The 25971-nt window shown below is 35.2% G+C and overlaps 6 protein-coding genes across 7 annotated transcripts; 3 read left to right on the top strand and 3 right to left on the bottom strand.

The window, feature by feature from the left end:
• Positions 1 to 3044: 3044 nt before the first annotated feature.
• On the bottom strand, positions 3045 to 4030 carry LOC108823762 (aquaporin TIP1-3). The gene has a single exon (XM_018597042.2). The coding sequence runs from the start codon at positions 3992 to 3994 to the stop codon at positions 3236 to 3238; it is 759 nt and encodes a 252-aa protein (XP_018452544.2). The 5' UTR covers positions 3995 to 4030; the 3' UTR covers positions 3045 to 3235.
• A 143-nt stretch (positions 4031 to 4173) lies between these two features.
• Positions 4174 to 6335, top strand: LOC108823763 (soluble inorganic pyrophosphatase 1). 2 transcript variants are annotated; one of them, XM_018597043.2, is made up of 9 exons: positions 4174 to 4321; positions 4625 to 4754; positions 4880 to 4908; positions 5009 to 5074; positions 5304 to 5411; positions 5492 to 5557; positions 5635 to 5755; positions 5854 to 5935; positions 6032 to 6335. In XM_018597043.2, exons 2-9 carry the CDS (start codon positions 4625 to 4627, stop codon positions 6072 to 6074), a joined length of 645 nt encoding a protein of 214 aa, XP_018452545.1. In that variant the 5' UTR covers positions 4174 to 4321; the 3' UTR covers positions 6075 to 6335. The 2 variants fall into 2 exon arrangements, with proteins under 2 accessions (XP_018452545.1, XP_056849427.1); XM_056993447.1 differs by having other exon boundaries at positions 4239 to 4339.
• A 1547-nt stretch (positions 6336 to 7882) lies between these two features.
• LOC130500165 (uncharacterized) lies at positions 7883 to 10432 on the top strand. The gene is made up of 2 exons (XM_056994912.1): positions 7883 to 10025; positions 10116 to 10432. Exons 1-2 carry the CDS (start codon positions 7883 to 7885, stop codon positions 10430 to 10432), a joined length of 2460 nt encoding a protein of 819 aa, XP_056850892.1.
• A 184-nt stretch (positions 10433 to 10616) lies between these two features.
• LOC130500164 (uncharacterized protein At1g43920, Chloroplastic-like) lies at positions 10617 to 11130 on the bottom strand. Its single transcript, XM_056994911.1, has 2 exons — positions 10969 to 11130; positions 10617 to 10901 (listed from the first exon to the last, which is right to left on the bottom strand). Exons 1-2 carry the CDS (start codon positions 11128 to 11130, stop codon positions 10617 to 10619), a joined length of 447 nt encoding a protein of 148 aa, XP_056850891.1.
• A 706-nt stretch (positions 11131 to 11836) lies between these two features.
• Positions 11837 to 15632, bottom strand: LOC130500163 (uncharacterized). Its single transcript, XM_056994910.1, has 7 exons — positions 15530 to 15632; positions 15333 to 15440; positions 14172 to 15037; positions 13421 to 14086; positions 12699 to 13136; positions 12341 to 12599; positions 11837 to 12264 (listed from the first exon to the last, which is right to left on the bottom strand). Exons 3-7 carry the CDS (start codon positions 15033 to 15035, stop codon positions 11837 to 11839), a joined length of 2655 nt encoding a protein of 884 aa, XP_056850890.1. The 5' UTR covers positions 15036 to 15037; positions 15333 to 15440; positions 15530 to 15632.
• Positions 15633 to 18907: 3275 nt separating this feature from the next.
• On the top strand, positions 18908 to 19482 carry LOC108825053 (uncharacterized). The gene is made up of 2 exons (XM_056994909.1): positions 18908 to 18993; positions 19068 to 19482. Exons 1-2 carry the CDS (start codon positions 18908 to 18910, stop codon positions 19480 to 19482), a joined length of 501 nt encoding a protein of 166 aa, XP_056850889.1.
• Positions 19483 to 25971: the final 6489 nt, after the last annotated feature.

Below are 25971 nucleotides of genomic sequence, written 5' to 3'. Positions count from 1 at the left end.
TGACACAGTATCGTGAGCTCGCGGGGGGTGAACTGGGGGGCTCCGTCACGCAAGGCTGCGCTACTTCGTAATCGCTGTCCTCGAAGTCAGAATCGGTGTCGGAATCGATCACAACAACAGGCTCCGAGGGTGTGACGACCTCCTTTATCTGTGGAACAGCTGCTATGAAAACGAGTTGGATCGCATCCACAAAACCAGGCAAGGCAACGCTGGGCTGGGCTAGAGAGAGCTCATCTTTCTTTTTGATTCCAGTAACAAGCATCTCAAAAGAGACCCTCTCCCACGGATAGTTAAGGAATTCATCAAAATCACGAATCATTTCCACGTGCTCAGTGATAATCCGAGGATAGTGAGAAGTAGGAAGAAGAACAGAAGCAGTGAACGCCAAACATGCATACTTCAAACGCATCTCTCGGTCCTTGACTTTCCTCTTCTTCAGCATCTCAATTGCGGTGTCCACAGTGCATAATTTAAGAGAGCCAAACAGTTCGCCCAATATAGCTTCTCGTTGATTGGATTCTTCTTCCTTTTAATGTTTTTCTTCGGAAGCTTTCTGCAATTGAGGCCTGTGACATGAGCGAACTCGTGCAGCGACATCCTAATCGGCTTCCCGGCGAATAGAAACCATAACTCATACTTCTTCTTCACTCGGAGCATGCGCACAATGACGTACTGGCCAAAGCTTCCGGAAAATGAAGGGTTCTCCGCTTGTGAAATGATTTTCCCAAACGGCGTGTTCCGCATGAATTCCACCTCGTCCGGCTCTAAGGAATCTAGTATGGATTTGATCCTCTTCGGTTTGTGATAACTGTTAACTCTCTCTCCAATGGGTTCTTCGCCGGCTGCAATCATCCGCTCCGGTAGTTGGGTGAGTTCCATGGTCTCGCTCTCCGAAATCTAAGATTGTGGTTTCTGTACAAGGCATAAGAGACATAAACTGAATTTAAAGACAACGAAAAGGGGTTTAGATCTCTTTAGAAACTATCGGAATGAAAAAGTACATGTAAAATGGGGATTTTAGATTGTCCTTCTCTGTCTTTTTACTGGCAATATTTTAATATTTTTACCTATTAACTTTTCAAGTTACGATAACAAATAGATACACATCGTATAATACTCTGATCTGTATATATCTTCTGACATCGTGAACAGTATAATCGATTAGGGGGGAGGTGAAATTGTGGGTATAGTGGTATTAAAAAAAAATGAAACGGTAGAGTGTCATACAGTTAATTTCGGAGAGAACAGTGTATATACGGCCTAATTACTCTAAAATTTATGTCTAGATCCGCCCCTGGCAACATCCTCTTTACATCTGGGTCTACCCAACAATGGTATGCTGTTTAGATTCATAACGCTGCGGCGTGTGGGGCTTTTGATAGGCGGAGTCGGGTTTCTCGTCTGTGGCTGAGAATGATAATTGATTCTAAGGAATTTCGAGGATGGGCTAGCAAAACGTGTCGGGTTTAGTGGGTGGGCGAAGCTAGCTTTGTATTAATTTGACCTTGATTTTTTTTTTTCAAAACCTATTTATAATCGGATCTAATTCCTCTTTGTTGCAGGCTGATTTATAAAATTTTAATTAAAAAATCAATGCAAAAGATTAGTCTCAATATATTTATTTTGATAGCTAATATATTATTATATAATTAAATAAATTTTAATTACTAACCCACGGTCGATCCGATGATCCGGTGATCCAAACAGTCATCTAGTTCAGTATCCGGGTCGGTTTTCAAAACATTAGTTTTCTTCTGACGATTTAAAATTATATATTCACAATAATAACAAAAACAATATATTGGAATATTTCTTATATAATCATATATCTTTAAACTTAATCCTTAAACAATATTTTTTTTGCAGATATCTAGAAATTTTAATAATCATTATATCATATCAAATATAAAAATATATAAAAATATTTATACTTTTGTGCATTGTTACAGAAGTAAATCTATATTTAAAAATTATAAAAATATTTAAACTTTTGTGGATTCATAATTAAGTAAAGCTATATTTAAGTTTATTACTAACTTTATAGATAAGCCTATCAAATTTCTAAATTACTGACCGTATTTAAATTTTATTTGTGATAAAATAATTTAATTGAGTGATTAACTTTATATTCATTAGGTTTAATAAATAATTTTAATAAGTTAAATATTTTTAACTTAAACTAAGAAAACTAAAAAAATTAATTTTAAAAAATGAAAAAAGTATAAAATTATTAGTTCCGACAATTAATTATATATCCACTAAGAACATCATTCGCTAGAATTCCCACATATATCGTGCATGGAAAATAATAACAAAAACAATATTTTGAAATATTTCTTATATAATCATATATCTTAAAACTTAATCCTCAAAACAATATTTTTACAAATTTTTAGAAATTTTAATAATCATTATATCATATCAAATATAAAAAATATAAAAATATTTATACTTTTGTGCATAGTTACAGAAGTAAATCTATATTTAAAAATTATAAAATAGTTAAACTTTTTGTGGATTCATAATTAAGTAAAGCTATATTTAAGTTTATTACTAACTTTATAGATAAGCCTATCAAATTTCTAAATTGCTGACTGTATTTAAATTTTATTTGTGATAAAATAATATAATTGAGTGATTAAATTTATATTCATTAGCTTTAATAAATAATTTTAATAAGTTATATATTTTTAACTTAAACTAAGAAATTTTTTTCAAAAAAAAAAAACTTAAACTAAGAAAACTAAAAAAATATTTTTTTTTAAAATGAACAAAATAGTATAAAAATGATTAGTTCCAACAATTAATTCTATATCCACTAAGAACATCAGTCGCTAGAATTCACACATATAGAACGTGCATGGACCAACCAACCATCCATTATCCATAAGATATTCTCATTTGTTGTAATGGCGGGTCACCATGGGAGCATTATCTCAAGAATATACCGTCCAATCAATTTCGTTGTACATGATTTCTTACGTGTGAACTGATACTACGTAAACCCGGCACGTTGATTCATTCTAAATAAAATAAATGGGAACTTTCCAAGATTTAGTTTATTAATCACTTAAAAAACAAAGTAGTAAAAAGTAACATCTTTAGCCACTTGACTAAAACCATATTTTAAAAGAAAAACACGCATGAGAGTTAAAAACATACACCTCTCTCACAATACCGGTACTCAGTACAACATCAGTTTTCTTGCTTCTGAAGAAATCAGCAACACCCTAACTTAGAAATCACTTGAAGGAAGTGGTTCATGTCCATTACTATCAATAAAGATAGTGTCATAAACGATAGCTGCAATGGCTGCACCAATAAACGGACCAACCCAATAGACCCAATGGTTCGTCCACGTCCAGCTAACCACGGCAGGACCGAACGAAACCGCTGGGTTCATCGACGCACCATCAAATGCACCACCAACGAGAATATTAGCTCCAACAATGAACCCAATCGCTAAAGGAGCAATGATTCCAATATCACCTTTCTTGGGATCCACGGCAGTAGCGTAAACAGTGTAAACCAACCCAAACGTCATCAAAATCTCGAAAACGACGGCGTTCCACGGTGTGACTCCGTATGAGAGCGAAAAAGCTGCCGTTTCCATCCCGCCAGTACTTACCTTGAGCAACAAGCAAGCTACGACTGCTCCAAGTAACTGAGCGATCCAATAAAGAATAGCTCTCAACAACGTTATGTTCCCACCTATAAAAGCTCCAAACGTAACTGCGGGATTCACGTGACCGCCTGAAACGTTTGCTCCAACGGAAACCGCCACGAACAACGCAAACGCATGTGACAAAGACGCGGCCACTAGACCGGAAGGTGTGGCTGGACCGTCTCCCGTTAGCTTTCCGTAAGCCATACCGGAACCTTGACCGGCGAAAACGAATATAACCATGGAGAAAAACTCAGCAAAAGCCGCTCGGATCGCATCTGGACGGCTAGCTTCTCCGGGCGAACCAATCGCAATTCTATTGATAGCCATTTTGTTACAAAAACTTTATGTTTTCTTTTGTGCTTTTTACTCGGGTTATATAGTTAAAGAGGGAGTGCGACGTGTGTGTTGGAGAATGGTTCAAGAGACTGAGATTAGTGTTTCACGGTGGGCCCCTAGTTTTGAGAGATCGAACGGTGTTTATTAATCTTGATTAGTTTATCAGTTAAGCAACTTAACCCGTGTTTCTCGCTTTCTATAAATAAGGTTATAGCTCGGAATTGAAGAACACGCGCTTTACTGTTTTCTTTGCCTCATTAGTTGTCTTTCGCCATACTTTCCGCAACACTGTTCTGTTCTTGAAACATCCGTTCCAAGGTGCGACGACTTTCTTTGGTTCTTCTTTTTGCATCTTAAATCTCAATCTTTTGAAGTTTTTGACGCTCTAAATTATCTTAGGTTGAAGATGATTGATGGATAACGATATGTTGTAGGGTTTTGTTGATTAGTTGTAGTAGATTCTGACTTTGAGTGGTCAATCTTTTGAGTAATGGATCCTATTTATTATATATGAGAATCAATAGTTAATCAACATATCCTGGTCTAGACGTAAACTCAAGAAGTCAAAGTCATTGAATCTAAACATTTGTTTTTTTTTTCTTGAATTGCTCTGTTTGTTAGATGAGTGAAAAAATGAAAGAGAATCAATCTGACAAGCTTCAGAGAACAGCTCCACGTTTGAACGAGAGGATACTCTCATCTTTATCAAGGAGATCGGTTGCTGCTCATCCATGGCATGATCTTGAAATCGGTAAAATCACTAATCATTTGATTATCGAAAACTTCTATATAGTATATGCTGAGTTTTATAGTTGATGTTTTAGAAGTCTTTTTTTTAACTAAATTATTACTGAGAAAATGAAAAATTATCTGCAGGACCTGGAGCTCCGGCGATCTTCAATGTGGTAAGTGTTATGCTTGATCATATGATTATACTCAGAAATGATGTTAAGATCACAAAAGAGAATCTGATATGAATCATTTGGATTTTTGAATGATATTTAGGTTATTGAGATCTCAAAGGGTAGCAAGGTCAAATACGAACTTGACAAAAAGACAGGACTCATCAAGGTAAAAATAACCTAGAGTAATACTTTGCCTGGTTAGTGGTTACTTTCATATCACGTTATAGCCATTTCCGCTAGTGTCTACACGTTGATAAATAGTACTCCTCTGTTTCCTAATATAAATGGTTTAAGAGGTTTTTTATTTAAATGTTCAAAAAAACCTAGAGAAAAACAACGATCTAATATTATTTCAGGGAAATGAAAACTCTCTAACAACTTGATTTGTCTCTCAGGTTGATCGGATTCTATATTCATCGGTCGTGTATCCTCATAACTATGGTTTTATCCCCCGCACATTATGTGAAGACAATGACCCTTTAGATGTGCTAGTCATCATGCAGGTCATAAGTCTAATCTTCAGCCTCACCATACTAATAAAACAAAACTAAATACAATGTTAAAGAAAGTTGTTTCTGTGCAGGAACCTGTTCTTCCAGGTTGTTTTCTACGCGCACGAGCTATTGGATTAATGCCTATGATTGATCAGGTAACATTTCAAGTCTCTGTTTAATCCTTTTGGTTACAATTTGTGTAAGTATTCTGAGTCTTTATCTTGTGATAAAGGGAGAAAAAGATGACAAGATCATTGCGGTTTGTGTTGATGATCCTGAGTATAAGCATTACACTGACATAAAAGAACTTCCACCGCATCGTCTCTCAGAAATCCGGCGATTCTTTGAAGATTGTATCCTTTAATTCTTCAATATTAAATCTTACTTCGTCTTCATTAGTAAATAAATGAACCATTAATTTTGGGATACCTTTAACCAAAAATTTTAACAGACAAGAAGAATGAGAACAAGGAAGTTGCTGTAAATGATTTTCTACCTAATGGTCCTGCCGTTGAAGCCATTCAATACTCAATGTAACGTTTCTTATTATCTCCTTAGAATTTTCTTATTCTTATATAAATTTAAAAACTTATTTTATAACAATTATTTTTCTTTTAAATTATTTAAAGGGACCTTTACGCTGAGTACATTCTTCACACCCTGAGGAGATAAAACAAGAACATTCCTGCCAAATTTTTGCTCTGCCAATCTCAGATTTTGTAGCAGAGGAAAAAGAAAACAAAACAAGAATTTGTCTGATATTTGGATTTTGAATAAGCACGTGTTCCTGACACTGTTCTAATACTCTGCTTCGTAGCTTGTTGTTGTTGTTGTTGTTCTCTTCTGGAGATCTGTTGTCTGAACATTAACCCCTACTACGATTTGATTTTTCACTTGTATTGTAATCTTTTATCCATTTAAAGTTTCGATTTAGTTCCAACGAAACCAGCCGTTTCTTTATAGTAAAATATGAGTGTGTCACTGTCACTTTAATATAGAATCCAAATCCCAATCCGATTTGTAGAATCAGAAGAAATTGTCAGGTGTGGAAAACTTTATTTTTATTCTTTTTCCGATAGTCGGATCTTCCGTCCACCTACTGGCCTGGCCAAATATCAATACAAATCTTTTTTCCTACACCATTTTGTTTAATTGCCTTTCTTTATAAAGAAGAGATTATATAGACGAGTGTATCAAAAAAAGTTCTAGTCAGTGATTCAGGGGTTTAGTGTTAAAAAAAAAGTAAGTCATTTAGAGGTTGGTTGGTTTTCTCGCTACCACCCACAAATACACTTTTACGGTTGATATATGTTGACAAAATTTCCAAGAAAACATATAACCTGTTTTATACCGTTTCGAACTATTTTATACCGCTAAAAATCAAAAGTTCCAAACGGTTGCGGACGGTTACGATCGGATAAAAATATTAAAAATTAAATTAGTTTTAGATTTTAATATACCCTAACAAATCATAATAACGTACAACTACTTTATTTGTTTCTATTCAACGATTTATATGTATATATTTGATAATATCCCAATTACGTTAACCCTAATTTGTTTCAATTCATCGAAATCATGGTTTCCACCCAAGAAGAAAATTAATGAAACCAACGTAAGTGGATTATGATTTTCTTTTTCCATTTCAACTTTATTGTTTTCTGATTTATGATATGTTTCGTTGTGTAAACATTCTGAAACACAAGTATATGATTCATATATATGTGTATGTTTTTGTAATTGGATATATGTTTCAACTGGTCTTCTTTTGTGATTTACCTTTGGCTCTGTTCAGTCAAGTTTATTTATTTTCTACATCATTTTCTTACACTGTCTAATGTTAGAGTTGGCAATTATGGTTGTCACAAGATATTTCAGCTTCCACTTCAATGATGGTATGCTATTTATTATTGGGAGAATTGGAAAAAGAAGACACTTTTCTTGTTTGTTTGTCCAAATAAGACTTTTGAAACTTTTGGTCATTTTGGACAGTTTTTGCCCTTGTATTGTGAAAAAAATAGTAAACTAAAGTTAAAAAATATAAAAAAATATAGAAATCATTAGAAACCAAAGTATACATATTTTTCTGTTTAAATATTTTTTTTTTTAAATATGGAACTATGTTTTATTTAATGTCAAAGCTAGGATAGAATACTTGTTCTAGCCATCTACGTAGTGTACAAATCGAATACAAAGTATTATACATAGGTTTACCTTGGACAGAAAATATAAAATACAGTTTCTTCAATAGTCTACCCAAGATAGATTTTGTGTCGTATTATTCTAGCTAGATATCTTCAATCTACATAGGGCTTTTTTACAAGTTCTACCCTAGACTCAGTGAAATACCTTTTATTTTTTTCACGTCATACCTTGTTATGCCTTTTACTTTATAATAGCCTACGGCATAATGTAGTTTCCACTCTCTCTACACCTTTCTGCCTTAAGTAGGATGTCTATTCTAGCCAAATATAGTAAAAATGGAAACTTCCAAATTTCGTGGTCATATGTTTCCTAAATCTATCCTAAATATCTCTAAGTATATTCTCCCCACGATTTTCTCCTCTCTTCACACGATCTCTATCTCTCTCGTTCCTCTCTCATCTTCATCGACAAACATCTCTTCTATCAACCAACACAAGATGGTTCTAATCTATGTAAAATCTGGTGTATGGATGTCAAATTTGAGTGACGAGTGGAGTTTCTTGCCAGACAAGCAAAGGCGTGGTCGAACGGTGACATTAGAAACAACTACTTCATTGGAGGAACTCAAGATCATGGTGTGTGAAGATTATGGGGTTGACCCTAATTTGGTTACTGTCGAGTTCAGTTATGAGATGGTGAATCAAAGAGGAAATCCGCCCATTAGTATGAGCAATGATCGACAAGTGAGTAACTTTGTGGGCTACGCAAAGAAGGATTCCTCTACAACCTTGTGTGTCACGTTCTCTGGTACTGGTACTGGTGTAAAGGAAAAGGAACGAGTCAAGGTCGATTTGAATAAGGAGCCGTGTGATTCAAGTAATGTTGAGGAAGGTGAAGTTCCTGACATAAATCTGGGAGATTTTGCAGAAGCATCAAGAGAGCATCGTGATAAAAGGAAGAATCATGTCGGTGTAGATGGTTCCGGCGATGATGGTTTAAAGAGTGAAAACTATGGAGATAGTGAAAAGAAAGAGAAATCCGAAGCTGGGAACCCAGATTTCGTGAAGAAAGATCAACTTTTCCGAAGTAAACGTGTTCTAAAGGCAACAATGGAAATTTGGGCGATGAAGAATAATTATGATTTCATTGTTACCAAATCAACGAAAAAATGGTGGTCTATACGATGTAAGGATAACACGTGCAACTGGACTGTGCGTGCGGAATGTGTTGATGGTTCTACATATTTCATGATCAATAAATGTGTGGGTATACACTCATGTGCTCCTTCAAAGAAAAGCAAATTCGGAAAAATGGCGTCGGCAAGAACAATTGGGAAGCTGATACAACATCGATTTGATGATGCTAGTGATGGCCCCAAAGCAAAGGATATCATGCAGTTTATGAGGATGGAGCATAGCTGCGAGATTACTTATTGGCACGCTTGGGAAGCTCGTGAGTATGCAATTGCAGCTGTTAGAGGTATACCAGACGAAAGCTATGCAAAGATACCATCATATTTGCATATGATTAAAGAAGCTAATCCTGGTACACACACTCACTATGAAACTAAAAAGGATGGTAGATTCATGTATCTATTTATGTCCTTTGGGCAATCGGTTAGAGGATTTCGGAGTTCAATGCGCAAGGTGATTGTTGTTGATGGAACTTTTCTGAAAAATAAATACAAAGGAGTTCTACTTGTTGCTACAGCTGTAGATGGTAACTCCAACTTGTATCCAGTTGCATTTGGAGTTGTTGATTCAGAGAATAACGAATCATGGGAGTGGTTCTTCCGACAGTTGAATGTGGTTATTGCTGATAGTAAAGACTTAGCTTTTGTGTCAGATAGAAATGCGTCAATTGCTAAATCAATTGGAACTGTCTACCCACGATCAAAACACGGAATTTGCATTCATCATTTGCTGACCAATGTGGTTAAATTCTTCAGTACAAAGGGGTTCACTGCCTTGGTCGAAAAGGCATCAAAGGCGTATAGGCATTGTGAATTTCAGGAACGTTTCACTGAAATTGTTGATATCAGTCCGGCGCTTGGAAGATATCTACAGGAGGCTGATGTGAGAAAATGGGCTCGTTCTCTTTTCCCTGGATCCAGGTATGACATCAGGACCAATAACCCTGCCGAGTCGATTAATTCAGTTCTGAGATCACCTAGACAATTTCCAGTAATTCCTTTGCTAGATAGTATAAGAGAACTGTTGACCCGATGGTTCTACGAGCGTCGCATGTTAAGCTCCAAACATATTGATCCTTTAACCGTTAAGGTGGAGAAAAAGATTGATAGGAGAATTGTCAAGGCTCGAGGGTTTCAGGTTCTCAAGGTTGACAACTTCAGATCACTTGTTAAAGGAGACATATATGATTGTCATGTTGATCTGGAAGCTAGAACATGCACATGTGGGAAGTTTGATATAGGAAAACTTCCATGCAGACACGCCATTCCTGCAATTTATTCTCGAGGTATGCAAGTATATAAACATTATAATTAAGCCTATAAATTTCTGGTATTTTGCTGCATTTTGACATTGCTCGGTCTCTTTTTTGACACAGGTATGGAAGTACACCGGTTTACTGATAGCGTCTATAGCACTGCAACGTGGAGAGATGCCTATGCGGAATCCATTAATCCCATACCAGTTCCAGAGGCTGAATGGAATATCCCTGATGTGGTTAAACTTGCGAAGATCTTACCACCAGACACAAGAAAGAGTTCTGGTAGACCAGTAAAGAGAAGGTATGAAACTGTAGAAGACAAGATTAGATCTTCTCAAGGATCGACAAAGAAGAAAAAGCATAAGTGCAGCCGGTGTGGTATGGAGGGACACAAGAGAGGAACATGTGATTTTAAAATTTCTGAGAAGTTCTGAGGAACAAGAAAGAGTTCTCTGTTATTTGCTTTTTGTTTTAAAACATTGTTGAGACAAATCGATCTTCCTATTGACAGGTTAAAACATTGTTGAGACAAATCGATCTTCCTATTGCAAATCACCAAGAAACACCAAAGAACATAGTTTTACATTTATTTGGAAAAACAGAACAACAAACTGAGCATCATGCAAATGTAAGGTACATGAAGACCATAACAAAACAACACACAAACACAGCTTTGATGACCCTTAACTCTCTAATGCACTCCATGGAATTTTCTTCACAACGAGCAATTGCTTCTTCCATTTCTTCAACTCTACTCGTATGGCGTTTCAGGATGGTCTCAGAAGCTGTCATTGATTTATGAAACTCGGAATTGTCCACGAGCAGCACGTCAAACAGATCCCGAAAATCTTCAATTTCTTCAACAACTGATATATCAGTCCATTTGAACAAGTGTGTTTTGTCCTTCATGATTAACAACAACAAACAGTTAGATTGGAGCAAGGACACGGTTATATGAATAGAGACTAACCTTCTCAGATCCCATCGGACAACAATGGAACAATCTTCCCGGATTTTTGACAGTGTTTGAAGTGAAACGATCCACTGCCTTGCCGCAATTGCATCTTGTCGGAATTCCTCTTTCGTTGGTTTGTCGATTGCTTGAATTCAAAGAAGAACCGACCGAAGACATGATTGAGTTGATCGCCCAAGTTTTCTCCCCTTGGTTTCTCTCTGTCGTGAAAGAATGAGGAAGAAAAGGGATTAGGTCAAAAAAATAATAAAAAACGACATCGTTTTACTAGGTAGAATACATGTTTTATACCTGAGGCAGATCTGTTAAATATCATGAAAAACGATTTAGGGGTTCGTTTAGGGATTAGTTAGGGTATGTACTTTCACCATATATCCACTAAAGTAGTGTTTATACCTGAAACAAAATAATATTTTATTAGTGGCTATAAGAACTACAAATGGAATTATGAAACAAATACATGTCATTCTCAACACAAATTATAAGAGTTTAGACTAAAAGCTTCTTATGTATAGGGATCATATAGGGTTCATTTAGGGTTCGATTACGGTTTATGGTAAAGATTGAGTTCGTTAAGGGTTAACTCTAATATGTTTACGGCTTAGGGGTTCGTTTCTAAGTTTCGTGGTTTAGGGTTTGTTTAGGGTTTAGGGTAAAGATTAGAGGTTTAGTATGTATTATAATAGAGTTTAGTGGTTTAGGGTATTTGGAGAACTCTCAAAATAATTCCTAGAAAACCCTAAAACAGAGTATTGTCAGAAATAAATAGCCAACTTAAATAGTTTCATGTCACATAATTCCTAGAAAACTCTAAAATAAAGTTATGTCACAACATTCCTAGTAAAACTAAAACAAACACACATAATCAGTCTTCTTCAAGATCATAAGAAGCAGAAGACTCAAACTCCGAAGGAATATGTTGTGCCATAAGCTGGATTAAAATGGGATCATGAGCAGCCTCCCATATATCATAAGCAATCTTCTGTCGGCAACCAGGCATTATTCCGTCCTCCACTAAACTGATGTCGAGACCAAGAAGGATGCACTCCAAGTGTTTGAGTGCGTATGCCCCGCAATCAGCACAAGACTTGTTCAACCTTGTCTGCATAGGCATATCTACAATCGAATATGATGACAGGAGTAGCTTGCTCTTAGATGGACCCACGGCCTTCACAATTCTAGGAATCATAGTAGCAAACTTTTCTACGTATTGCCTATTCCTTCCCCGACCGCAATCATAGACTTCCACTTTCTTCTCAATCATGTTGACGCATACAGAGACCCAATGATTACCTGCGACGCACAGAACTTATTATGTTAAAAAAATCCTTGCATAATTGAGACGTGTAGAGGAAACATGGATAATTACCATTTACAAACAGAGGAAAGTAGAGACGATCGACATCGACACCCCAGACTTTATTAGTCCGCCCATGAGATGGAAGCTCTCCTCTCCCATAAGCAAGAAGAAGATTGGGTACTACGTAGCCTCTTTTGTCGTCTCTACACTTCTGGTATTCATTCTCGACCTGGAGGCAGAACATGGCGTTCATGAAAGCAACTCGGTCTATATTCCAGCGCCTCAAAGATGTCTTCTCTCGCCATATATACATCATCGCATCCATTTCCTAGACAATTAACCAATGCATAAGGACAATTAACCAATGCACAATCAAATATATGTTACAAATATACAACCATTCCAACATGTATAACAAAATTAATACCTCGTTTCCAAGCCATTTGCCAGCACAAACTATTCTCTGAGCGACGGTCAAATTAAAGACAGAGGGACCAATCCTCAAAGCTGTTGGGTTCATAGACCATTGGGTGAATCGATCCCACGATTCTTCGGTGAAATAATACAATGACGCCTGTGGAGAACCATCATCTGCCATTGGTGAGTCACTAAGCTGAAGCTTCCTGCTTGGTTCTCTACACCATCTATCCCACTTTGCCGATGTTGGAGCTGCATTTTCTTGCTTTGATCCCCCTTTTGGTAGTTTTCGGACAGTAGTCATTGGAGTCCACCAATCACTTGCATCCTTGTCGTTATTGGTCTGTGATGGATCAATATCGGGTACGAACGAGGCTTGAGAAAGCCCATCAAGGCCTTGCGTACCTATTGGTTCGTCCATATCATCCGCTTGACTGAAATTCTCATCCTGTGAATTCAAGCAATGAACAACCAATTAATAAGGAAAACAGATTCTATATACACAAGCTATTCATAAAAAAATGATTCAAATACACATCATAATTATCTCACACACAGTTCACATAACAAAATACACATCATAATGCCGATACATAATTAACACTTACAAACCAAACACACTTTCAAAACGAGACAATGCAAAACACATCACAAGGCCGAAAAACAGAAAAAATAACAATACAACAAGTTAAGAGACATTTCAGAGAGTTATGGAGACTAGTGGTTCTTTACCAAGCGGTTGGACCTCCTCGGTGGGTTGCTAGACGCTGGCTTGCTAGGCTGTGGGTTGCTAGACGCTGGCTTGTTAGGCGATGGGTTGCTAGGCGATGGCTTGCTCGCAGATGGCTCAACTTCCACGCTTGAATCCCTACGTAGAACTTTAAGCTCAGACTTTATTTCCTCAAACCTTTCACCCATCTGTTTCTCTAGCCTCTGCTCCATCGCAGCAAAATTCTGCTGAAACAAGTTTGCCACAAACTCCTTCATATCTTCATCAAACGGAGCCTGTTGTGCTCTAGTATGTAGAACCTTCTGCTTCCTTTTTTCCATTCCACGATCCGGAAGCCTCTTCTTTCCCTTTGTAGCTCTGGAGCCTATGTTTGCTGATCCTTTTGGAGTTCGAAAATCATCATCGCTCCCACCTGATTCATAGCTCCCAGCTTCACCATCATCGCTCCCACCTGCTTGATCGCTCCCAACTTCTTTGTCATCAAGCCCAAATGAAAAGACTATTGTCTCTTCATACTCCCAAGTATGATCACTGAAGTCATGGTTAGCCATTATCATCCTCTTGAGAACCTTGATTCTATCATCCTCCACCTCATCTTCTCTCAGAAAAGTTATACTATCAACTTCATCACAATTGCCTGTCCACGAGATGTATGGATAGAGCTCATCCTACACAAGAAAGGTAAATAAGATTGAATAAGAGTTGATGGTGCGAGTCAAACCGGATGAAGTTAAAAAAAAAAAACATAATTACCGTGGGTGTGAAGATGTTCTCCAAATGAATGAGCTCCTGGTATGAAATCTTTGCAGCTCCCATCCAGTTTACGCATCTAGGACCGTTCTTAAAACTTTTGTTCAGTTTTCTTCCACAGAGCTTTCCAATTTTTGGAATTGCTTCCATTGCCCAAATCTGAAGAGCGTAGGAGAAGCCATCTAACACGTAACTCGTAGTCTTCTCCTTCAAGTTGTCTCGTGTTTTACCTATTGACTCGCATAGAAGGTCGAAAGAAGCAACTCCCCAAGGGTACTTTCGGACCTTCTCAAGATCCATGACCAACTTGATGTACTTGATGGGGATATTTGCCTTCTGATCTCTCGCGCAAACCATACACACAATGATGCAAAGATACACCAGCCTAATTCGATCAGCATTACTCCACTTCTTAACAGCTAACCTGTGTTTATTCCATAACTCCAACATAGAAATTCCTTTATTACTCTTAATGACTAAGCTCCAGAAACCACCATCATCTTCCCAGTCAACCGGCTCCTTAAGGGAGAGACTAGCATCACACTCAAGCCCGGTAACAGCATGGTACTCCATCAACGAAAACCGGAGTGCTCTCCTCGCAAAGACAAACCAAAGCTCATGTGTTTTGTAAGTCACGAGCTCCCTACACAAGAAACTGTGTATCACCCTCGCCGAGTAACCCAAACCATTCTCGTGCAACTTGAAAATCGGAGCAAAAACCCGATCTTTCTTCACTTCGTTCAACTCCTTTGGCAGCCATTCCTCCAACCTTTTGAGATACAGTACCATCCTGCAGTTGTTATTGATCTGACTGACTTGAGTCTCCTCACCCGGCTTAAAAAGGCGTTTTGGTAACTCTTGAGACATACCTACAATCAAAGAAAAAAATTGTAACCAGAGCACAAACAAACAAAGAACAATTTCATCACCATATACGACAAGTTAGAATCTCTATCAAAGAGTAAAATCGATGTTATTGATATTACAAAAACAAATCACATTTCAAAAGAAATTAAGTAAAATCAAAAAGACCCAAAGAATAATGATGTCGAAATTATTGTGGTCTCTTCATCAAACATCGACAACCACAACAACAACTACGAAATAGACAAACCCACAACCAAAAATCAAAGTTTAAGAGAATCAGAACAAGTAATCACAAACCTAATGTTTAGAAACGTGAGATGGTGATGAAATTGATGGTAGAAGAGGAAGGAGAGCCACCGAGGTTTTCGTTGAGTAAGAACAAATCCCCAATTCTTCAATCTGTAACTGATAACAAAGACAAAGAACACAATTACGAGATTAGAGACAAAAAATAAAAGTGAAAGAGTGAAGAAACGATTTGGCTTTGTTCTTACCAGAAATCGCCATTGAAATCGCCATGGGAGAGCTTATCCTTTCGGCGGAGAAGACGAGGAGAGTAATAGTCGATACCCTAATCGACTTTTGTTTCTTTTTTTTTTTTACTTTCTGTTTTAAATGTTTTGATTTTTTTATGTTTTATTGTTTTTATTTTCTTAACTCAGTAAAAAAGTAGAAAATCGAAAATTAAAGGGCAATATGGTATTAAAGAAAAGATAAATCCTACTTACCTAAAAAAATTTCAACAAATCCTATTGTGACAAACCTCCAAAAAATGTGTCTTTATTTTCCAATTTTCTCTTTATTATTTACTTTTGTCTTTATTGGATCGCAAAGAGTAAACAAGTTTAATATGTCTTATTTTCTACTATGTCACAGGTTCTGCTACGTTTAGAGTTTCAAAGAAATTGAAACTGTTAAAAAAGAATATCAAAGAATTTAGCAGACACAACTATTCGGGGATTGAGAAAAGGACCAAAGAAGTACATGATGATCTGTGCAAGGCACAATTGAATATGCTCTCTCATCCGACTCACACAAATGCGGCCGCGGAAATAGAAGCAACCAGAAAATGGGTCATTTTGTCCACTACTGAAGAAGGTTTTCTTTTACAGAGATCTCGGGTTCAATGGTCGGGTCTTGGGAACAGTAATACTACTTTCTATCACCGCATGGTTGCGTCTTGCAGAGCCCAAAACCACATACATTTCCTTGTTGATGAGTCTGGTAGCAGGATTGATACTCAAGTTGGCATCCAAAATCACTGCATTTATTATTTCTCCAACCTTCTCGGTAATGAAGTTGCTCCTCCGTCCTTTGAGAAGGCAGACCTCAACCTCATGTTCAATTTTGAATGCACTGCCGAGGAGAAAACTAGTTTTGGAAGGAAATTTATAGCAGCATAGATTAGAGAAGCGTTCTTCTCCCTGCCCAAAAGCAAAACTAGCGGTTTTGATGGCTATTCAGCATAATTCTTCACTAAGTGCTGGTAACAGAAGCAGTTCTGGAGTTTTTTGAATCTGGTCGTTTGCTTAAGCAATGGAACACCTCTTCACTGGTCTAGATTCCTAAAATCACCAATGCGGCATCTCTGGCTGATTTCAGACCAATATCATGCCTCAGTACGGTCTACAAAGTCATCTCTAAGCTGCTTGCTAATAGGGTTAAAGCTCTCCTCCCCAAGGTAATATCCCATTCTCAATCTGCTTTCCTGCCTGGTCGTCTGCTTGCAGAGATTGTCCTCCTGGCTACAGAGCTAGTAAAAGGGTATAATAATAGAAACTTGGAGGCTCGCGCTATGCTTAAAGTGGACCTGAGGAAAGCATTTGACTCCATACGCTGGGATTTCATTTCGGCGACGCTCAGAGCTTTGTCAATTCCAGATATCTTCCTCAAATGGATAAAGGAATGCATCTCCACCCCATCGTTCTCCATTTCTGTTAATGGGGTTTCTGGCGGGTTCTTTAAAAGTACTAAGGGAGTGAGGCAAGGGGACCCTCTGTCTCCGTACCTCTTTGTGCTCGGTATGGAAGCTTTTTCACGGCTTCTAAAGTCTAGATTTGATGCTGGTTGGATTTCCCACAACCCTAAAGCGCAGGAGCTTCATATTACTCACCTAATCTTCGTCGACGATGTGATGATCTTCTTTGACGGAAGCAACAACTCTCTTCATGGCATATCTGAGTGTCTCGAAGACTTTACAACCTGGTCCGGTCTGACTATAAACAAAAATAAGACAAAGCTCTTCACTTTAGGAGTGGACCAACGTGAATCTGCGGCTTTGGCAAGTTATGGTTTCACCGCTGGTACTCTCCCGATTCGTTATCTTGGCTTGCCTCTTTGATATACCATGGATTTTACTTTTCAGCCATGATATATAGGAGTTATAAGATAGATTAAGTATGTTTTGGAGTCTAGATAGTATATTTACAGGTTCATGACTGATTTGAGAGAAGATGATGATTTTGGAGCATTTTGGAAAACTTTAGAGATTTTACCCGAGATGACCTTATCAACCAGCATTTGAAGTTGACACAGAGAGATACATATCGATCGATGCACACTCTGCGACATCGATCGATGACAAGCACGCAGAGACCTAGTTTGATCACATCCAACTTGGAGGCCAATATTTCATCTAATTACCAAATTGCCTCTGACGAATTTTAACCTAAGTATTTATGTGTTATGCCACTGTATTAGGCAACACACATCCATTACACCACCACAGAGGCTTTCATATTTTCATACCAAACAACTTAAGGTTTTTAAAGTTTTTGGAGAGAAGAGCAAATTCTTTCAGAGATTGTCTTGGAACTCCTTATTTTCTACCATATTCTATTCTATTCTATGTAGTTTTAATGCTTATGATGTTTTGTTTAGTTATGTCTGAGTAAACCACTTGTTAGGTTTAGGGTTCAGATAGGTTATGAGAGATTAGCCCCAAATATAGATTCTTGAGTTGTGATATTCATCTTAGAAGATTGTTCTTAGTGCTTGTTTATGATTAGCTAACCTGAACTTGAATAAGTAGATTCACCCATGATATATCTTCTCTGAGCTAGGATTGATAGAAACAAGCGAGAGCTGATTTAGAAACTCTAGTGAACACATTATCAACACGCGCTAAAAGCTTACTAGAAGCGTGTCGATCGATTCTCCTATAGAGATATCGATCGAAGCGACAAAAGGCATATCGATCGATTCTCCTATAGAGACATCGATCGATGCTTTCATAGATTTCGCAACGACAGTTGGAGATGTTGGATCTAGTAATATATAACCTAGAATATGAAAGTTGATCGGTTATTCTTACTGTTGAGTTCTTTAATATTATGCAAGCAACTTATGTAGCATCTATATCACTATAATCTTGATTATCTGAATAGAAACCCTAAGTCTAGCGCCTTCATCAAAACTGTTAAACACCCCCAATCAATCAAACGAAACAATTGTCCTGTTCACTGCTTTAGTTTACTTGCGATTTACAATTTTAATTCTGTAACCTAGCTTAGTATAATAAGATCTAGTGTGTGCTGTAGCTCCTTGTGGATTTGATCCTAAGTAATACAACTTGACGTCTTTTGATGAGAGTAATTGTTTCTCTAGGGTAATTTGAGCACGCTATCACTCTTATGAGTAGGAAGCTACGGATTTCAGAGTATGATCCTCTTCTGCACAAGGTCACGAACTGCTTTAAAGTGTGGGCAGTGAAATCTCTCTCTTTTGAAGGGCGTCTTGTTCTCATCTCCACGGTTATCTTAGGCTTAGTCACTTTATGGATCTCAGCGTTTGTTCTCCGAAAAGGGTGTATCAGGAAGTTGGAATCCCTTTGTGCGCGCTTCCTATGGTCTGAAATTATTGACAATTCTAAAATGGCAAAGGAAGAAGGAGGCATGGGCCTTAGAAACCTCATGGCTTATCAGGACCTCGAAACCTTCGTGTCCCACTTCATGCGTCAGTAATTACAGCAATCTCAGGTGATAATTGGCTAATTGGAGGTCCTAGATCAGAACATGAACTTGACTTACACAGCCATCTTACAATCATTGACCTCTCCTTGCCCTCAAATACGCTTGACACTTATGAGTGGGAGTTGAATGGTGTTAAGCATGCTTCATTTGCTTTGTCCCTCACTTGGGACACAATGAGACCGCTAGAAGATAAGAAGCAATGGACGGAGTTGATTTGGTTGAAGGGTTCAGTGCCCAAACATTCCTTTAACATGTGGATTGCCAACGCAGACAGATTCCCTACAAGAGCTCGCCTTGCATCTTGGGGATTCCAAATTACAGCCACATGTTGTCTCTGCTCTAGACATGACGAGACTCGTGACCATCTTCTTATCCAATGTGAGTTCAGTCTTGATGTTTGGTTACAGGTCTCTTTAAGATTCAATCACCCGAATGTGCGTTTCCACAACTGGAGCGAGCTCCTTTCATGGCTTTGAGGTCCTGCTGCTTCACGGGTCATCATCCTGCGTCGGTTGGCCGTTCAAGCAACAGTCTACCACATATGGAAGCAACAAAACAATGCTCTCCATAATCAAGTCTCGCTCACAGCAACTGAAGTGTTCAGGTTCATAGACCAAGACTATCATCTCAGCTCGTAGGATGAGGAAGCACTTCTCTTCTCTTATGTCACTATGGTTGTGCTGAGCAAGCATAGACTAAATTTTTTCTTAGGCCCACTTTGCTTTTTATACTTTTTTGCCAAAGTGCTTCTGTTTCTTAGATTTTCAACTTTGTAAATCTGACTATTTCATTTTATGAATATTTACATTCTTAGCAAGGAAAAAATATGTCTTATTTTCAGAAAGTTACATGGACGAACGAGATGTCACATACATTATTTTAATGTATAATTATGGAGACACAAAGCAAAGATGAAGTAAACAGATTTAATCCGTCGCAGAAAAAAATATTGCCGAGAAGCTTAATGACCAATTTTATTATATAAAGTTTGGTTCTTCAAAGTTAGTAATTAATATTTTCCTTTTTAAATCCAAAATGAAAATTGTAAAAGCTATATGAAAATCATTTTTCTTTTCAAGAAATTATAATTTTCCTTTTTGTATTAAATAAACATTTTCATATAAATAATATTTAATAGTAAGTTTCCTTTTTGAGAAAACAATTATTGTAAATAAAAAAATTTCTATAATAACAGTAAATTAATAGTAATTTCTTTTTTAAATCCAAAATTAAAATTGTAAAATCTATATGAAAATAAATTTTCTTTCCAAGAAATTCTATTTTTAAAAAAAAAAAAATCATGAACAAAGAGAATTAGAAAATAAAAATAGTAGTTTAATAATATTTAAAACGAATGGTAAAATCCTAATAATACAACAAACTGTTTAATAATAAATCTAAATATTTTTTTTCTTAGAATTCTAAACAAAAGAGAATTGTAAAAATAATCTTCTTATTATCCTATAATTAATTAATTAATTAACCAATTAATTAACTAATTTTCTATGGAAACCTCATTGGTCCGTTTATGTGTGACTAGGATTAGTGTTTTTACGCAATGTGGTCTGAGTTTCGAGTTTTATAGAAAGTGGTGAAGAAAAAAATTATAGAAGATTTTCAGTATTGTGCAAATAATACCGTCTGATGTAGTTCTTATAAAAAACTCATGGTAATATAATCAGACGTATATCTTCATAAATTATGTAAATTGTTAGTTGTAGCTACATTCATGATTAACCAACATTAACAAAAATAGAATTTTATATTATTGATATATGTTTATCTATATTTATATTAATCTATAAGTTAAAAACTGATATACAGTTACAAGGAAATAAATATATCAATATATATTAAGATATTATTAAATTTTAAAACTAAATCAGTTTCTTTTGTTTCAAAATTGAAGTAATAATATATGACTGAAATGATTTTCCAATTTTTGTTATATTTGATTAAGATAATACTGAACTAATTGGAGCAACTACTGAAGTAAGTTAGCATTATATACTAAAAATATAATAATATGTACATATTTTTGTGTTATCATAAAATTTATCTAATAAATAATGTTGACAGTTTAAAATGAAAAACATGAACAAGGATTGGAAGATATTTCTAAAGATGTGCATTTAATTATGGATGAAACTTATTTATTTGAGATAAAAGTAAAAAAAGGAGAAATTCAATATTCTTCTTAATGTTTAAAGATTCATAAAGAAAATATAAAATAAATATACTTTATATTATGTTTGGCAGATTTATTATATGTGTAACTTAATACTTGGATTTTTTCTGTTTAATAAACTTCCGACAACAAACACAAAGACAAGAAGAATAAAAATAAAAAGAAACAAATAATAATTTTTAGAAAATTTTAAAATATATTTATTTATTTTTATTATTTTAATATTAATAGGTGTCTATTTTCATTCGATTAATATAAATTCAATTTTTGTTACTACTATTCTTTGTATTATAAACTGTTATTTACATGTTTTTTTTTGACATCAACAAAAAACATACTCAACTAAGATTCTGAAAACCACACAGTAGCTCGGCATCCATATGAACGACAAACGACTATTACTGCATGACACTCCGTGCAAGACTGTCCGCTCTTTTATTCAACGTCTGGGGTATATGAATGAGCTCTGAGTGATTGAAACTTCCTTTTAATTTCTTGATGTCTTCCAAATTACTTGCAAAAGCATATGTTCTTTATATTTTTCGGATAAAAAATCAAGTTTTATGCATCATCTTATTACATTTTACTATGTTTTTTATAATTTGTTTTTAGTTAAGTTGTTATAATGGAAATATAAAAAAACTGTTTATTGTTACTGAGAAGTGAGTAGCAAGTAATTTGAAAAAAACAAATAGGAATGAATTTTCTCTTATTTGATGTAAAGATAAATGTTTAGTTTTGATTTCTTTTATTAGAAATCTTATAAAAGTATAATTATGTAATTGATTTGTTGTATGCAGAAAATTATAATTTAGGGCTATATGCATATTTATTTTTCTGGAAACTTTTGTTACTATAACTGTAGATTAAAGTGAGATTCATTTATTCAAAAAAAAATTGATTATATCTGATATTGAATATCTTATAACATAAATGAAATTACAAAAACTTATTAATGATTGTGTATTTTTCATGTCTATTAAACATGTAATAAACGTTATTTTCATAAACAGTTATTCGCACAATTGAGAAACATAGTCTTTATCATACACATATATTTTTATGGCTACAAAAAACAAATTAGTATCAAACTGCATAAAGTATTAATAGTTTAGCTACCTCTAAACTACCTCTAATTGGATGATAAAAATGTTAATCCATAATGTTTTCTATTGGTTAAAAAATTAAGAATATTTTCAATTCACCTATATATTCATTTCTATATTTTCTTCTAAAATACATAAATTATATTATAGAAATGAATTTGCTCCAACATATTATTATGTAATACAATTATTTTATTATTAGAGTTAAATATAGAGATATGCTATTTTGTTTAAATATAGATAAAAATATCATTGATTACATTTTTTTTCTTAAATTATAAAAACTGTATAATAGAGTTGGAGAAACTCACCTCTATAATAGAATTTATCTATTTTATGATAAAGTGTAGAGAAATATATAGAATTAAATTATAGATATTTTAAAGATGAATAAACCATGCAAACCAAATTATATAAATGATAATAAGTGCACACAAAAAATCCTAAGACCCTACAATGACAACATAAACATTACAAAATTACCATAGAATATGTTTAAACAACAAAAATAACATATCAAATTAATACAAACATTAAACTAAGAGCTTATAATGTGTATGACGTTGTCATCGACTCAACTGGCTTGATTCAACTTTCAGATTCTTTAGATTTCACTCTTATTAGTATTTCTTTAGGTTGGATTCTATTTGAATTTTTGTATATGATTTTTTTCTCTAGCCCTATATATGAAATTGCAAATAACTCGTTTATGTGCCATCATTATTAAAATAGAAGTATGAACCTATGTGAAAAAACAAATTCTTTTTTTTATAAAATATTTTCAAACAATATATTGCAAAAAATCATACAATTTTACTAAAGAAAATTCTCATTATTATGTTTTTCATAAATTTCAAATGTTAATCAAAATTCGTGCAACGCACGGATCCATATCTAGATTGGAATACAGATGAGTTGGAAGAACGCTAAAAATCGTTGGAAAACTTGAAGAAATCTTACAATATGTATAAGAAGAATCCAGAAAATCAACGTTTGGGAACAAATTTTATCGAGTATGCTACACAACTTGATGAAATATTTGGTGATCATTAGAATACATGAAACAATAATCATGCCACAAATTTAATTTCTTTTAATTATTAATTATTATTTTGTAATTGTTTTTGTTTATTAGATAATTAACATTAAAATTATCATTTTAATTATAACCTTTTATAATTGTTTTTGTTTATTAGATAATTTTTATTAATTAATTTGTGTATCTGTGGGTGGATAAACTAGTCAAAATGACCTGGAAACGCAACAATTTTTAAATGTGGTGTCACTCATTCAAAATGCTTAATAATGCTAAGAATCACAACCATCCGCATCCGCAAACTCTTGAAGTCGCAACCACAATCGCAGCGTTTGAACTAATAAAACCTTTAAGCAATGTCTAATTGTCTAAACACTGAAAACTCCAAAATGATTATTTTGAAACAATCTAAAAATTAAAATACATAATAATAATAATAAATAATATATAATTTTATTCGTAAATTATAGCAATTAATATATTATAATATAGTTTGAAAAAAATTAATATGAATTTTATCATTTGTGAATAATGATATCAATACTAAACAACATATATATCCAAAATATTTTTATAAATGTTTAAATTATTTAAATAATAATCTAGACATCTGATTAATCGTTATAGGCTAAATATAAAATTACCACTCGTGTAGCACATATCAAGAACACTGATATATATTAACCGTGGGGGGGTTTTTATATTATTATTATTTATATTTTAATATATATGTATATATATTACTTTAAGTGTGAATATTAAAATATTTTTCATAACTGATATTCTTTTTTGGTATAAATTATGTTTTAGAATATATTCTTTTTTTTTGAATGAATGTTAAACTTATTCATCAAAAAACCCCTTATTACATCAAAGTGTAGCCTTCATATGGACAAAACCGAGACATATAATCAAAGAAACTAAGCTTTTATCAACTACTTCATATGCGGGTGCTAAACCAATATTGTAACCCTTCTTCCCAACCCTTCACTCCTCTTGCTTTCAAAATACTCAGCTTGTTTCTTATACCTTTATCCACCATTCTCATTACTGCAGTAATAGGAAGTGGCTTCTCTTCATGCTTGATTCTATTCCTTTCCCTCCAGATAGCATAAATTGTTGCCTGCATCGCATAGCGTAGGCAGAACCTTCTCTTCTTTTCCATTCTCACATCCGAGACCATAGTTAGAATTTCCGACCAGGCATTAGTGAATTCCTCCAAAAGAATGCCTTTAGTAAGATGCTCCCAAATCTTTAGAGAATAGTCACACTCAAAGAATAAATGGCTTCTAGTCTCCGGCATTCTTTTACATAGAACACAAGTAACATCAGCTCCTGGATCCCATATAGAAATTCTATCCATGGTTGACAACCTGTCTCTCATAGCTAACCAAACCACAAATGCATATTTTGGTGTCGCCTGAGAGAACCAAACGCTACTCGACCAACTGAAAATCTCTCCTGATGACCTCAATAACATCCAAGTTTCTTGAGTAGAAAAACTCTGCTTGTAGCCAGAGCTACGCTTCCATAAGTCTATGTCCTCAACATCATTACTCAGCTTCTCCTTCACCAACTTCAACTCATCCTCAATATCATTTAACAGCATAGATCGATACTTCTCCTTCTTCTTAACCTCCTAAGCGCTTCCTCAACCGTAGCTTCTCTCTTTATACCCATATCAATGATTCCTCTTTCCCCTAGAACAGAAATGAGCACACCTCTTTCAGACCAATTGTCATACCAAAAAGAAGTCTGCCTCCCATTTCCTAGTTCTTTTTTATGAAACCTTCTTGCTATATCTCTCATCTTTAACATCTTCCTCCACATCCAAGAACCCACCTGAGTTTTCTCACTAATCTCCCAAAAGTTCTTCTGTTTTAAAAGATTTCCTTTGATCCACTTACCCCAAAGAGAAGTTCCCGACATCAGACGCCATATGAGCTTTAGAACATTAACTCGATTAACAACTTTGAGATCTCTTACACCCAATCCTCCCTCCTTCTTTTCCTGACAGACAATTTTCCATGCTACTTTAGCACCCGTGGTTCTCAACTCCGGACCTGTCCATAGGAAAGCTCCACAAATACTATCAATCTCTTGAATACATTTACTAGGAAGAAGGTAGACTGAACTCCAAAAATTCACAAGACTCATTATCACAGCTTTGATCAGTTGTAATCTTCCCGCATACGAGAGAAATCTACTCGTCCATGTGCTTATCCTTCCTCTAATCTTCTCCACTAATGGAAAGTAGTCTTGCTGCCTCATAGTTTTAGTCATCAGGGGTAATCCCAAATAGCGAACTGGTAAATCCCCTTTTGCAAACAGAAAATTTGATAAGATTCTTTTCTCTTCACCAGCTTCCACGCCCGCCAAGTATAGAGTAGATTTCTCAATACTTATTCTCAAACCCGACCATTCAGCAAATTTATCAAACACCAATAATGCACCTTGAACAGACTCCTTTGAACCCTCCACGAAGATCATCAAATCATCCGCAAAACACAAATGGGTGAGTGCAAGCGACTTACATCGAGGATGATACTTAAACTCCTTCAGTTCTGCTGCTCTATCTATCTTTTGTGATAATACATTCATGCACAATACAAAAAGATAGGGAGATAGTGAACAT

The sequence above is a fragment of the Raphanus sativus genome, chromosome 9, assembly GCF_000801105.2.
Source record: "Raphanus sativus cultivar WK10039 chromosome 9, ASM80110v3, whole genome shotgun sequence".
Classification (NCBI taxonomy): domain Eukaryota; kingdom Viridiplantae; phylum Streptophyta; class Magnoliopsida; order Brassicales; family Brassicaceae; genus Raphanus; species Raphanus sativus.
This window is presented reverse-complemented; position numbering and strand designations above follow the sequence as displayed.